This window comes from Nelusetta ayraudi, unplaced genomic scaffold (assembly GCF_046127955.1).
Source record: "Nelusetta ayraudi isolate G7.1 ecotype Tasmania unplaced genomic scaffold, CSIRO-AGI_Nayr_v1 ptg000050l, whole genome shotgun sequence".
Classification (NCBI taxonomy): domain Eukaryota; kingdom Metazoa; phylum Chordata; class Actinopteri; order Tetraodontiformes; family Monacanthidae; genus Nelusetta; species Nelusetta ayraudi.
Window position 1 is genome coordinate 3,060,563 of NW_027466100.1, and position 13,122 is coordinate 3,073,684.

General features: G+C 45.1%; 3 protein-coding genes across 3 annotated transcripts in view; 1 reads left to right on the forward strand and 2 right to left on the reverse strand.

The window, feature by feature from the left end:
* Positions 1 to 13,122, reverse strand: part of eps8l3a (EPS8 signaling adaptor L3a) — a 273,109-nt gene that overhangs the window by 55,449 nt on the left and 204,538 nt on the right. The window lies entirely within an intron of this gene.
* On the forward strand, positions 27 to 8,702 carry cse1l (CSE1 chromosome segregation 1-like (yeast)). The gene is made up of 25 exons (XM_076037063.1): positions 27 to 177; positions 820 to 911; positions 1,052 to 1,194; positions 1,343 to 1,444; positions 1,534 to 1,679; positions 1,837 to 1,927; positions 2,044 to 2,151; positions 2,264 to 2,356; positions 2,445 to 2,612; positions 2,707 to 2,836; positions 3,156 to 3,221; positions 3,662 to 3,864; positions 4,200 to 4,284; positions 4,391 to 4,452; positions 4,547 to 4,683; positions 4,862 to 4,965; positions 5,358 to 5,455; positions 5,574 to 5,724; positions 5,834 to 6,042; positions 6,649 to 6,746; positions 6,831 to 6,916; positions 7,034 to 7,115; positions 7,708 to 7,854; positions 7,938 to 8,169; positions 8,591 to 8,702. Exons 2-25 carry the CDS (start codon positions 827 to 829, stop codon positions 8,678 to 8,680), a joined length of 2,916 nt encoding a protein of 971 aa, XP_075893178.1. The 5' UTR covers positions 27 to 177; positions 820 to 826; the 3' UTR covers positions 8,681 to 8,702.
* Positions 9,278 to 12,882, reverse strand: LOC142895784 (retinol dehydrogenase 10-B-like). The gene is made up of 5 exons (XM_076037064.1): positions 12,429 to 12,882; positions 10,649 to 10,747; positions 9,859 to 10,004; positions 9,626 to 9,757; positions 9,278 to 9,540 (listed from the first exon to the last, which is right to left on the reverse strand). Exons 1-5 carry the CDS (start codon positions 12,876 to 12,878, stop codon positions 9,420 to 9,422), a joined length of 948 nt encoding a protein of 315 aa, XP_075893179.1. The 5' UTR covers positions 12,879 to 12,882; the 3' UTR covers positions 9,278 to 9,419.

Consider the following 13,122-nt stretch of genomic DNA (forward strand, 5'->3'; position numbering starts at 1 on the left):
GCTTGCCTCTATGGGGGACCGGGTGTGACGTAACACTTCCGCCTGACTTCTGCGCCTGCGCAGTGCGCTAGCCGCGCAGTTCTTCACGCCTCAGACATTTGAAAGCTGTTGAGTCAAGCACGTCTGTGCGGGCTGCTGTGCCTTTCCATACCAAGCTGTCAGATTTTTACTGGAACGGTAAGACGTCCAAAAGCTTTAGCGACTGTCAATAGCGAGAAAGGAGGAGCGCAACAACCCTGTTATACAATATGCAAGTGTAGTTTTGTAAATGTGCGTCTGTTTTTTTTACAAACTTACTTTGGAGTTAGCTGACAACATTAGCCAGCTAGCGCTATCACTAGCTGGCTGCTGTGGAGACGGCTATCCACTGAGAAGTGGGGCGCTGCTTCTCCATGCCACTCTAGGTGTATGATGTCTTGTACATTAACATATATTTTTGCTTAAAAGTTTGTTTATAGCTTGCTATAGTGTTGTGAGAACCACGTGTTTAGTATTAAATGCTCCGAAGACCACACAGTCCACTAGGTGCTAGCCGAGAAATGATCATGAATCCACCGGTTTGACTTAGCGGGGCCAAGTGGGCTAATGCCAGCCTCATTCATTTCACTACAGCTAGTCGAGCTAGATTAGCCGCTAGGAAGCTAACGTTAACGGTATGCCCAAAGCATGAATCACCAGGCGAGAGCGGTGTGGGATTAAACGTGTCAATGTTTTAATAACGCTCGCAACATTTACCGTATGTTTGGGCTCTTGACATAACACGTTCACTAGTTTTCTTTTTGACCTAATCTTTCTGATCTCTCATTTACTTGCCTCTAGTAAAAACATGGAACTGAATGATGCCAACCTACAGACCCTCACAGAGTTTCTCAGAAAGACTTTGGACCCGGATCCAGCAGTCAGACGCCCAGGTAAACCAACTCACTGTCAAAATACTCATTTTAAAGTTGATGGTGGAAAATGTTTCTCATTGACCTACATTTGCCAGTGCTTTTGATCAGTCATTTTCCCTTTGCTACACTTTTTTTTCTTATGCCTTGAATCTTTCTAGCTGAAAAGTTTCTTGAGTCTGTGGAGGGAAACCAGAACTACCCCCTACTGCTGCTCACCCTTCTGGAGAAGTCTCAAGAGAATGTGATCCGTGTCTGCGCTGCCGTTACATTTAAGAACTTCATTAAAAGAAACTGGCGCATTGTGAGTTTCACTATGAAGCTAGTTCATATGGTCTTTATGCCATTAGAGGCATTAGTAACCTACAGCTGTACATCTTTAGTTAAGCAGTGTTTTGCTGCTCTGAGCTTGAACTCAGATTGTATTATAATCTATGGTTTGTCATCTGAAGGTTGAAGATGAGCCCAACAAAGTATCTGAGTCCGACCGAACAGCGATCAAAGAAAACATTGTCAATTTGATGCTGAGCAGCCCAGAGCAGATCCAGAAACAGGTGAATCCTCGCCTGTGGCGGTAACTCGATCTGACTGTGAAGACCTGCAGAAGCCGTTCCAACCAGTTTGTCTTTGTGCTTTTCATCAGCTAAGTGATGCCATCAGTATCATAGGAAGAGAAGATTTTCCTCAGAAATGGCCCAACCTGCTAACTGAGATGGTGAACCGCTTCCAAAGTGGTGATTTCCACATCATTAACGGAGTCCTTCGAACTGCACACTCCCTGTTCAAGAGGTAGCGCTCACCTTTGCTTGTCCACAAAATGTGTTACTATTTTGTTTGTAAATGGACTGTCAACATGACAAACTGAGCTTCTTAGCTAAACTGTTTTGACCTTTTGTGCAAACCTGGATGAAGACATTGCCAAATCCTCTCTGTTCTGTTCCTACAGGTATCGACATGAGTTCAAGTCCAATGAACTCTGGTCAGAGATCAAACTTGTGCTGGACACATTCGCTCTGCCTCTGACGGAGTTGTTCAAGGTCTGCGACAACATTAGAATCTGCCGTCCTGTAGCGTTTAACGATTGTAAAATGTTCCACCTGTTTGCACTGATGCCGTGTTAGCCTTTCATTATCGACATTTGTTCTTGCTGTAGGCCACCATTGAGTTGTGTCAGACTCATGCCACAGATGTTAACGTCTTGAAGGTCCTCTTCTCTTCGCTCACCCTCATTGCTAAGCTGTTCTACAGTCTCAATTTCCAGGTAAGTTCAGTTTGATCTGCGTATGAAGGCTCTGCTCTGATGTCACATACTACAGAATACCACTAGGGAGCGCTACAAACTGTCGATTTTTAATCCCCCCCCCCACACACAGGACCTTCCTGAGTTTTTCGAAGACAACATGGAAACCTGGATGACAAATTTCCATGGTCTGTTGACGTTGGACAACAAGCTGCTGCAAACAGATGTGAGTTCATTCATTCTGACCCCACTTCTTATTGCATTTCTTCGTGTCTAAGTTGTCCCCGCTTTGGTCTCTTGTGACAACTCTGTAGGATGAGGAGGAGGCGGGTCTCCTGGAGCTGCTCAAGTCTCAGATTTGCGACAACGCCGCTCTTTACGCCCAGAAGTACGACGAAGAGTTCCAGCCGTATCTGCCGCAATTTGTCAAGGCCATCTGGAACCTTTTAGTTTCCACAGGCCAGGAAGTTAAATATGACTTGGTGAGAGAATCAATCCCTTCCTGTTTCACTGCTCATTCTGAAGTTCACCCCCCCCCCCCGGCCCTGCTGACAGTCCAGCTCATCTCTGTTGCAGCTGGTCAGCAATGCCATCCAGTTCTTGGCGTCAGTCTGCGAAAGGCCGCACTACAAGCATCTATTTGAGGACCAGAACATACTCACCAGCATCTGTGAGAAGGTCATTGTGCCCAACATGGAGTTCAGGAGTGAGTTGATGCTTTCTTGTTTCTTTCAATGCTTAAAAAAATACAATTTGGAATGCCTTTTTTTTTTTTTATAATGGAACATATTCTGTAAAAAACAAACTGCAAGTTGGACTGAGAACTGTGTCTCATGCTCAGCGGAGTTCTTGACTCACCCTCCAATTGTGAAGCTCTTTTTTTCTTAAGTAAATGCTTTTAATAATAAAAAAAATACTCGTGACCGCAGACAGCAGTTGTTTGACACAAGCTTTTTATTCAGTGTGTTAGTGGCTAAGATGAGCTGAGCCTTTAGTATGACAAAGTGGTTGCTTTGCTGAAACAGGTGCAGACGAGGAGGCGTTTGAAGACAACCCAGAAGAGTACATCCGCAGGGACCTTGAAGGCTCAGGTAAAGACGCTGCTGGTGGAGAGACTCTTCCACACCTTTAAAACACACTCAAACATTTAACACAGGGATTCAAAAGCGTTTTACTCCAAACATTGCTTTTAATCGATCAAACAGTTAAGAAGAAAAGGTCACTTAAACATTCTCAGATGTTTTGATTTTCTGAAAAGCTGCACACCTGCCAATGTGGCTGTGGAAAACTTGAAAATAGTCTCAAAAAGTGATGAGTTTTGCACTCATTTTGGGTTCAGTTTAGAGGTCAGAAGGTGGAAGATGCCTCACAGTTCTTGCCTCTAATCTCTCTGTAGGAAAAATTATGAAGTGAATAAATATGAATGCATGGTTGACCCCCCCCCCCCCCCCCCCCCCCAGACAGACTTTTCAAATGCATCCGTTGAGAATGTCTCCATCCTGGTCATTAAGCTCCTCCCCATCATCCTCAGACATCGACACCCGTCGCAGGGCAGCGTGCGACCTGGTGAGAGGCCTCTGCAAGTTCTTCGAGGCCCCCGTCACTGCCATCTTCTCCGGCTACGTGAACTCCATGCTGGGCGAGTACGCCAAGAATCGCCAGGAGAACTGGAAACACAAGGACGCTGCCATTTACTTGGTCACATCGCTGGCATCCAAAGCACAGACGCAGAAGGTAGCAGTCACCCCCAAATATTATTATAATAATTGCAAACAGCTATCTTGTCTCTTACTGTACTATGCTACTGTGATGAATGATTTTGCTTTGTTTGACTTCTGGTGGATCATAGTTGAAATGAGGCTCTGGGATTGATGCAGTTTGCCTCAAAGGAATGTGTAATGTTGTTCACTGCTGCTTGGTTTTTACTAATTCCTACTCTGGTGTTGTGTCTGACGTCTTTGTCTGTGTGCGTTTTTAATCCGCTGTGCGTGTATTTGATGCCTAAAACAAATTTCCCTAGTAGACATTGAAGCAAAACTCAACTCGGTTTTATGCCAATCCTCCAACAGCACGGAATAACACAAGCCAATGAGCTGGTGAACCTGAATGACTTCTTCATCAACCACATTCTGCCGGACTTGAAATCGCCCAACGGTGAGTAGATTGGCTTTATTTAAACGCTTTTAAAAGGAGGAAAAAAAAGGTCATTTTTTTCCCCTCTTATTTCCATTCTGACGTCAAACACTGTCTGTCATCGCAGTCAACGAGTTCCCAGTGCTGAAGGCAGATGCCATCAAGTATGTCATGATCTTCAGAAGTCAGGTACGGCCTTTCGTTGTCACGAGTTCCTCTACCAACGACTTCACGTGTCGCCGCTGAACGTGTTGCTGAGGGACGTTTCCTTGTCGGCCGGCAGCTTCCCAAGGACCACCTGCTGCAGGCCATGCCGCCGCTCATCAACCACCTGCAGGCCGAGAGCACCGTGGAGCACACGTACGCCGCCCATGCCCTGGAGAGGCTGTTCACCATGCGAGGCCCAAACAACAGCACGCTGTGAGGACCATCAGCTGGAGATGCTGATTCTTCAAAAATTATTTTTTTTAAATAAACACAATATGTTTATTTATGCATTTGGTGTGCAACCACAGTAGTCTGCTCCAAGTTGCAGTTTCAACTTCTGTTTGAATCCACTCACCCTTCATTCCACCCCTGCTGTCAATTTGCCTTGCAGCATTACTTCTGCAGAGATGGCTCCCTTCACCGAACAGCTGCTCACCAATTTGTTCAAGGCGCTGACTCTTCCTGGTTCATCGGAAAATGAGTACATCATGAAAGGTGAACCAGAATTTGATGATGATAGTGATGATGATGATGATGATGATGACGATGGTGATGATACACTTTGTATGTGTGGTACTTTTCATAAATCAATTGCAACTCAAAACGCTTCACAACAGATAAATGTCACATTTTCTACATTTAAAAGAGAAAAGAAAAACTAACAAAGACTTTAGGAGAAGCCTTACTCTGTTTTGCCTCTGCCAAGACTCTTTGGTCCGATTCACAATGACCTTTGGATTTTGTCTGACTGCTGGTGTCAGATTAGCTTCACTGGGATGAATGTAGCCTCACCATGTCCCTTTGTTTGTTTCTTTTTTCCTTTTTTCTTTCTTTTTCCTTGTTTCTTTCTGTCTTTCTTTCCTTCTTTAAAAAAAAAAAAAATACAGCAATCATGCGCAGCTTCTCCCTGCTGCAGGAGTCCATCGTTCCCTACATTCCCACTCTTATTGGTCAGCTCACTCATAAACTGCTTTTAGTCAGCAAGGTATGTCACACACTCGCTTGCTGAAGCGGATGCGATTCTCAGTTTTCATCCATCAGATTAATTAAAACAAACATTTAAAAAAAAAATATTCAAAAAAGAATCCTCCTCCTTATTTCAGAACCCCAGCAAGCCTCACTTTAACCACTACCTGTTCGAGTCGCTGTGCCTGTCCATCCGCATCACCTGCAAGGCCAACCCCGCCACCGTCGGCAGCTTCGAGGAAGCGCTCTTCCCCGTCTTCACCGAAATCCTCCAGAACGACGTCCAGGGTGAGCCGCCCGACCCCGGAAAGACGACCCCTCCTTCAGGTGAACAGCGGGCGTGAGGCGCTTCCAGAAATCGTCTCACCCCTCTTCGTCTCGCTTCTCCGCCCTGCAGAATTCCTGCCGTACGTCTTCCAGGTGATGTCTCTCCTGCTGGAGATGCACTCCAACTCCATCCCCTCCTCCTACATGGCTCTCTTCCCTCACCTGCTGCAGCCTGCGCTCTGGGAGCGCACGGGGAACATCCCGCCTCTGGTGCGCCTCCTGCAGGCCTTCCTGGAGAAGGGCGGCGCGACCATAGCGAGCAGTGCTGCCGACAAAATAGTGAGTGCTGACTGTTCCCGCTTGTGTCTCACGGCGCTGGATGTTTTCATTTTGTTTCCTCTGTCTGTTTAGTTTTATCTAGGGATGTTAACAATTAATTGATTCATTGCCGATTAAGAATTTAATCGATTAAATGAAATTAGTTACAATTAATTGAAGTTTTTTTTTTTTTAAATGGGGACTTAATAATCATAACTGTGTAGTGGCAGGAAAGAGAAATTCACCTGTAGATACTGTGACGGTTATAATATCCCTAGAAAAGTTCATTTTTAACAGCTGTTTTTTAAAAAAAAACAAAAAAAACAGTTGAATTGTGAGCCATTAGAAGTCAAGTTAAAGTCAGAGGATCAATGTTTAGGCTGTTTTTACTGTTCTCTAATGTAGAAATGGGTCATATTCGACGCTCAACATTATTAAAGGGTTAAATGTGTTCCTTGCACATTATCAATTAATCGTTAATCGATCGATTAAGGTCAATCAACTAACGATTAATGAATTAATCGATAATTTGCATCCCTAGTTTTATCGCTTTCTTCCAAGGCACAGATTTCCATCATTCCATACCCAGTATGTTAATGATCTTGTTGTATTTTGTGCTCCCCACAGCCTGGTTTGCTGGGAGTTTTCCAGAAGCTCATTGCTTCCAAAACCAACGACCACCAAGGTTTTTACCTCCTGAACAGCATCATAGAGCACATGCCACCGTAAGTTAATAATACCTGTGTTATAAGCGGTGAAAATAACCTTTTAGGGGATGCATTTAATCAGTTGGGTCTTTGTTTTTGCAGGGAGTCCATCACTCAGTACAGAAAACAGATCTTCATTCTGCTCTTCCAGAGGCTTCAGGGCTCCAAAACTACCAAGTTCATCAAGAGTCAGTACAACCGTCTGACTACAGTCACGTTATTGTTGGATAAAATCCATTCTCAGTGCATCAGTTGCGCAATTGTGCGCTTGTCAGTGATTCTTTACTGCTTTGCGTTGTCTGCAGGTTTCTTGGTGTTTGTGAACCTGTACTGTGTTAAATATGGAGCGATCGCACTTCAGGAGATTTTTGATGGCATTCAGCCAAAGTAAGTGATTTTTTTTTCCCCCCAATCCAACCACAGAAGAGAGTCAATAACAGAAGTTCTTTTTTTTGCGTCTGCACACTACCAGTGAAAAATTTGGACGCACTATGTAGTGCAATATTTTTTTTCTTTATCTTTTTTTCCACATTGTAGATTACATTGTACATTAAATATATGAGCAAGGTATATGGAATTATGTAGCAAAGAATACAATAAAATATAAAATAGAATAAGTAGCTCTAAATGTGTTTTATATGGAGAGTGGCTATTTTGAAGAAATAGTTTATTTCGCCCTTTTTCTTTGCAACATAACTCCATATGTGCTCATTCATAGTTTTGATGCCTTCAGTGAGAATCTACAATGTAAATAGTCATGAAAATGAAAAACAAATCTTCCAATGAGCAGCTGTGCCCAAACATTTGACTGGTCGTGAATGTCAAACTAGGAATTATTTAACTGACGCTGGCTGGCCTTTTTGATTATTTTTTTTTTTAATGGCTAAATCTTATAAATTCGTTATCTTTCTCAACTAATGGAATATATTCTACTCTGTTTCACGCTCACACAGTGCCCTGTTCACTTGCTTTGTTGCAGAATGTTTGGCATGGTTTTGGAGAAGATCATTATTCCCGAGGTTCAGAAGGTGTCTGGAGCTGTTGAGAAGAAGATCTGCGCCGTCGGCATCACTAAGATCCTCACGGAATGTCCCGCAATGATGGACACCGAGTACACAAAACTCTGGTGAGACGTCGGCGTTGCGGCCCGCATTGACCGTTCTGGTGCTTTGGCGCTTTGAATACTCACGTTCCGAGCTTTGTGCCCAGGACCCCTCTGCTCCAGTCCCTCATCGGCCTGTTTGAACTGCCGGAAGACGACAGCGTCCCGGACGACGAGCACTTCATCGACATCGAGGAGACGCCGGGCTACCAGACGGCGTTCTCGCAGCTGGCGTTCGCAGGGAAGAAGGAGCACGATCCCATCGGAGACGCTGTCGGGAATCCAAAGATCCATCTGGCCCAGTCGCTTCACAAACTCTCCACTGCCTGCCCAGGAAGGGTACGTTCATGTTTACCACATGCTACCATCGCCTGTGGTCCACTGTCAATTCTTTATTTGATTGTAGAAGATCCGAACAAGACAGTTTGTTGGTCATAAGAAAAGTTTTTTTTTTCTTTTTTTTAATAGAGCTACTAGGTTGTTTTTGTTTTAAATTGTCTATCCTGACTTCCATTTTCCCACATAAACTTACGTAAACTATAATGAAAAATAAAGACTGAGGGCCACATCCACAAAGTGATTGCCTGGCTTTTGTGCCAGAAGATCAGTGCAAATAGCACCAGAACCAGTGCATCCTATTCTACGTCTCTACTGTATGTTCTCCAGCGGTTATTATTCTGTCCTTTGTCGCTGCTTCACTAAATTGTGCCTCCAAATGCACGCGTTTGAAAAGTCATCGCTCTCTCTTTCCCTTGTGCAGGTTCCATCGATGCTGACCACCAGTCTGAACGCTGAGGCTCTCCAGTACCTGCAGGGGTACTTGCAGGTGGCCACAGTGCAGCTGGTGTGAACGGGACATTGTAATGGCAAAATAGATAAGGAAACAGCAAAACACTGGCAGGAGCAGCCACCATAACTTCAGGTCACGTGACAGACCACTCCCTGCTCATCTTTACAGTTTGGTTTGGTTTGATTTTTTTTTTTTTTTATGGATCCAGAAGCGAGAAGATGAAGGTGTTTGAGTTTTGGACGCGTGTTGAGTTTTTAAGGGTTTTTAAAAGACATGGCCAGATGTTTACCCGGCTGATTATGTCGCGCAAAACCAGGATTTTGACGTTAAACCCGGATACGATTGTCAGTTGATTTCCTCGGTTGCATCAGCAGAAGAATAATGGAGTGTTAGTTCAGCGCGTGGGAGATTTCTCTTGCTCTTCTTTTTCTATGTTTGAAAGCCTTCCCAAGAGACTGTGTCCCGTGGCTCAAACTTGATGCTTCATGTTTATCTGTCGCATGTTTTCCTTGTATATCAGTCCATGTTTGGTCTTTGTTTGTTTTTGTGAATAAAAAGAGGCACTTGTATACATTTCTTATCTTTGCAATCTTTGTTTTTTGCTGATCTTAATGGCTTATTGTCCTGCAGGGAAGTTTTTTTTTTTTTTTTTTTTTAAGTTTTATTTTCACAACAATTGTGGAATTTACAAAAAAAAAAGAAGCACTTAGCACTTTAATAGACAAATTCCTGTATGAATACTGTACAGTAGTGAGCCTTTGGTGTGATCATTGCTTTATAACTTATTGTAAAAGGGGTCTTAGGAGGGTTTTATATGGTTGCTGGATCTCTTGAGCTCGACGTTCTTGATGAAGGGCAGCATGCATTTGTCTCCTCCCATGAAGCGATATGTTGCCACGTTGGCCTCCCACGGCAGCAGCCTGGACGAGGGAATAAAACATCTATTGGTTCCATTACATGATAACACACGTTTAACACAGGTTGCATAATCCCGCCGGCACTCACGCTCGTGTGAGGAAGGGGATGTACATGAGACGAGGAATGCAGATCATTTGCTGTTCAGCCAGGATGGCTTTCATGGACTGCTGAACGGTGTAGAGAGGTTCCAGGGGAGGGATCAAACTCCGCAGTTCCTTCCTGGAGCGTGTTGGGGAAAGTAAAAAAAAGAGAAAGAAAAAGAGTCAAATCTCCAAATAACAATTTCCCGTCTTCCTCGAACCCCGGCGCTGGTATCTCACCTGATCTCGCAACCTGCAAACATCCCCGTGTCTACAATGTAAGGGCAGACCAGAGTGGTTTTGATGCCATCCAGGTTTTCTGCCAGCAGCTCGTGTGTCAGCGACTCGTGAAAACCCACGGCTCCAAATTTACTGGCACAGTAATCCTGATGGGGGAGCAACACTTTGGTGAGCGGTCTTCTGGAGAACAGCTGTTTACAGGACAGCTGGGTCATATGCAGTGTTGTTGGGATTACTCCATGAAAGTAATCCAACTACTGATTACTCCTGAAAAGTAATCGAATTACTTTTTTGATTACTTTGTTTCATAAGTAATCAATTACTAATTAATTTAGTTAAAAAAAAGAGATAAAGTCACAGTTGCTCATTGCTTTGGAATGAACTCTGAAAATTTTGCAATTCCAAATATTGCCTCTGTCCTCTTAACATGAATGAATGTTTGCCTTCTGAAACATTCTGAAACTGCACATTTCACAGAACAGGCTCCATATACACCACTGGTGCCTTTTGCACAGCCCAAATTGTTAAAATAATCTGCAACATTTTTTTTTTTTTTTAATTAATTTCAGACATTTTGTGGATAATAAGACATTTCTGGGTTGCAAAATATTTCAGAAACGTAACAAGAATTGTTACTTGATAAAGTAATTTTGATATAATGACCATTTTTACCACAGTAATCCCGTTACATTACTTCGTTGTTAAAAAAGTAGTTAAATTACAGTAGTGGATTACTTAGTAATAGATTACTCGCCAACACTGGTCATATGCTAGGAAGCGGGTGTCTTACTTCCACGCAGGCTGTGCTGAACAGCCCCAGAGCGCTGGCGACGGTCACAATATGACCGTGGTTCCTTGCTTTCATCTGAGGGAGGAAGGCCTTTGTCATCTGTTGGAGGTTTTTACGAAAAAAAAATTGTACCTTGTTAAAGAAATAGAAAAGCAAACTCGACGGCTGAGACAATGAAAAACAGCTGATTCCACCTGCAGTGTCAGAACTGCTGGCTTGACCTCACTAGTATTAAACCATGACCCACCTGTGCATGACAAAAGATAAAGCTAAGATGCTAAATTAATAATAAGCATTGATTAAAGGTTTATTGTTTCAAAAGGCACATTTCCTGCTGTAGGTTTCCCCCAGTCAAGTCCTGTTGCTCACCGTACATTTAATGGCTCTTCGACTTCTGCAGGCGCTCGGAGAAGCAGTCAGGTCAGAGCCAGCACTGCGTGGCTGATTAAATATGGAGGAGAGGTGAACACAGTTCACCATATGCTTGCTCTGAACTTTGCTTCATTGGAACTCGGAGGTTTTCCAATTCAGTGCAAATGATTTTACAAGGGGCAAATTCCCATCCTTTCAAAGCAGGTGTAGGTTAAACAGACAGTGTCAAAATGATCCAAAGACCTCTAAAATCCCCACATTGAGACAAATTAACACACACACACACACACACACACACACACACACACACACACACACACACATATATATATATATATAGGGAGTTTAGTTTTGGGTAGTTTTGCATTTTCTAAAGACAATGTTGAGTTTGCTTTGACACAGTGATGTTCCCTGTTAAATTTGACAGTCTGACACATGAGGCCCTGGCAGCTTGTGGTGATGGTATGATGGTTTTGTTGCAGTTTATTTCATCATATTCCAGTGGAGCAGCCCTGAATGATGTATGATCCAAGACACTGTACACATTTATTATTCACTGCCAAGAGTTTCAGCGTCCTGGACAAAGAGAAACGCCATTGCGGAGGATGAAATCGCTAAGATCCTACAGCGCAGGTTAGATGAAGACTTGGGGCCAGCGACGACAGACTTGAGATGGTGATGAAATGCACAGGAAGGAGGATAGTGGTGGGTATGAGGGAGGGTGTGTGTGTGTGAATATACCAGTACAAGGATTCTGAGGGCACGCATGAGGTCTAGAGGAAGAGCAAAGAGCAGATTGATGGACAGAGTGAAAGAGGACAAAGTTAGTTGCTGTTGTATTTGGATGGAGGAAGGCGATTGGCTGTGGCCATCCACCTTTGCCCTTTGAGATAGTCAGAGAAGATGCACAAGATGGACTTTTCCACTCATCAGCTCGGTGACAAATACATTGATCGAGTAAGTCTTGCCTTGCTGCTTCACTGGGTTGCAGTACTGGATCCTGTGCTCTTTTACTAATATGACCGCTATAGTCGCGGGGTAATGGGGTGGTGGTGTGTTAATCAGCTTATTGTTGTACAGTATGAGGGAGGCCCAATGCTCTCCCAGTCACGGGGAAATACCGAGCGTGATGTGCAGAGCATGAGCTGCGGCCCAGGCCGCTCTGATCTCTTCACGCATCACCGCGCAAACACTGGCGGCGAGGAGGACAGAGGGGGGCGGGGCTTGATGGTGAGTGCGTGTTACGTAACTGATAGACTGACACGCAGGTTTGTGTCATGCCGGGCAGGAGTTTGTTTGTTTGTTTGTTTTTCCAGAAACAACAACAACAACAACAACAACAACAACAACAACAACAACAACAACGGGTGCAGTGCAGTGTGCCAGGTGCGCAAACAGGAAGCCTCACCCAAAAGAGCGCATGGCAGTTGACCAACAGGGTCCTCTCGAGCAGCTCATCGGGACAGTCCAGCAGCCTGCGGCCGGCCACCACGCCCGCGTTGTTCACCAGCATGGACACCCCGCCCACCTCCGCCTTCACGCGCTCCGCCGCCTCGTAGATGCTCTGGCGCTTGGACAGGTCCACCGTGTACGCGTGCACCTGCACGCCGAGCTCGCGCGCCAGGATGGCCGTCTGCTCGTTGGCCGCCTCGTTGCAGTCCCACAGCACCAGGCGCGCGCCCTCCTTGGCGAACTCCAGGGCGAAGAGGCGCCCGAGCGCGCCCCCGGCCCCGGTGATCAGGCACAGCTCCCCGTCGATGCACTTGAGCCGCGGCCGCAGGAAGGTCTGCACGACGGCGTTGACGATGGAGCAGGTGAGGTCGATGAGCATCAGCAGCAGGTCCACTAGGAAGATCATGGCGCGCCGCTGTCGCTCCCGCCGCTCGGCAGAGCACGCACTCCGAGTCGAGTCCCTGGCTGCCCCGGGGTGCGCTCAGCTCAGCTCAGCTGCCAGCGTGACGGAGGCGGTCGGATGGACATTTTATATAACTCTTGAGTGGCGGATTAGACCGCAGACCGATGCTGGCCGCCAATGAAAGGGCGGACTGACTGTCGCGTGCGCGCTCACAGGACCATGGGATTAAAAAGTCAGGTCCTGTAAG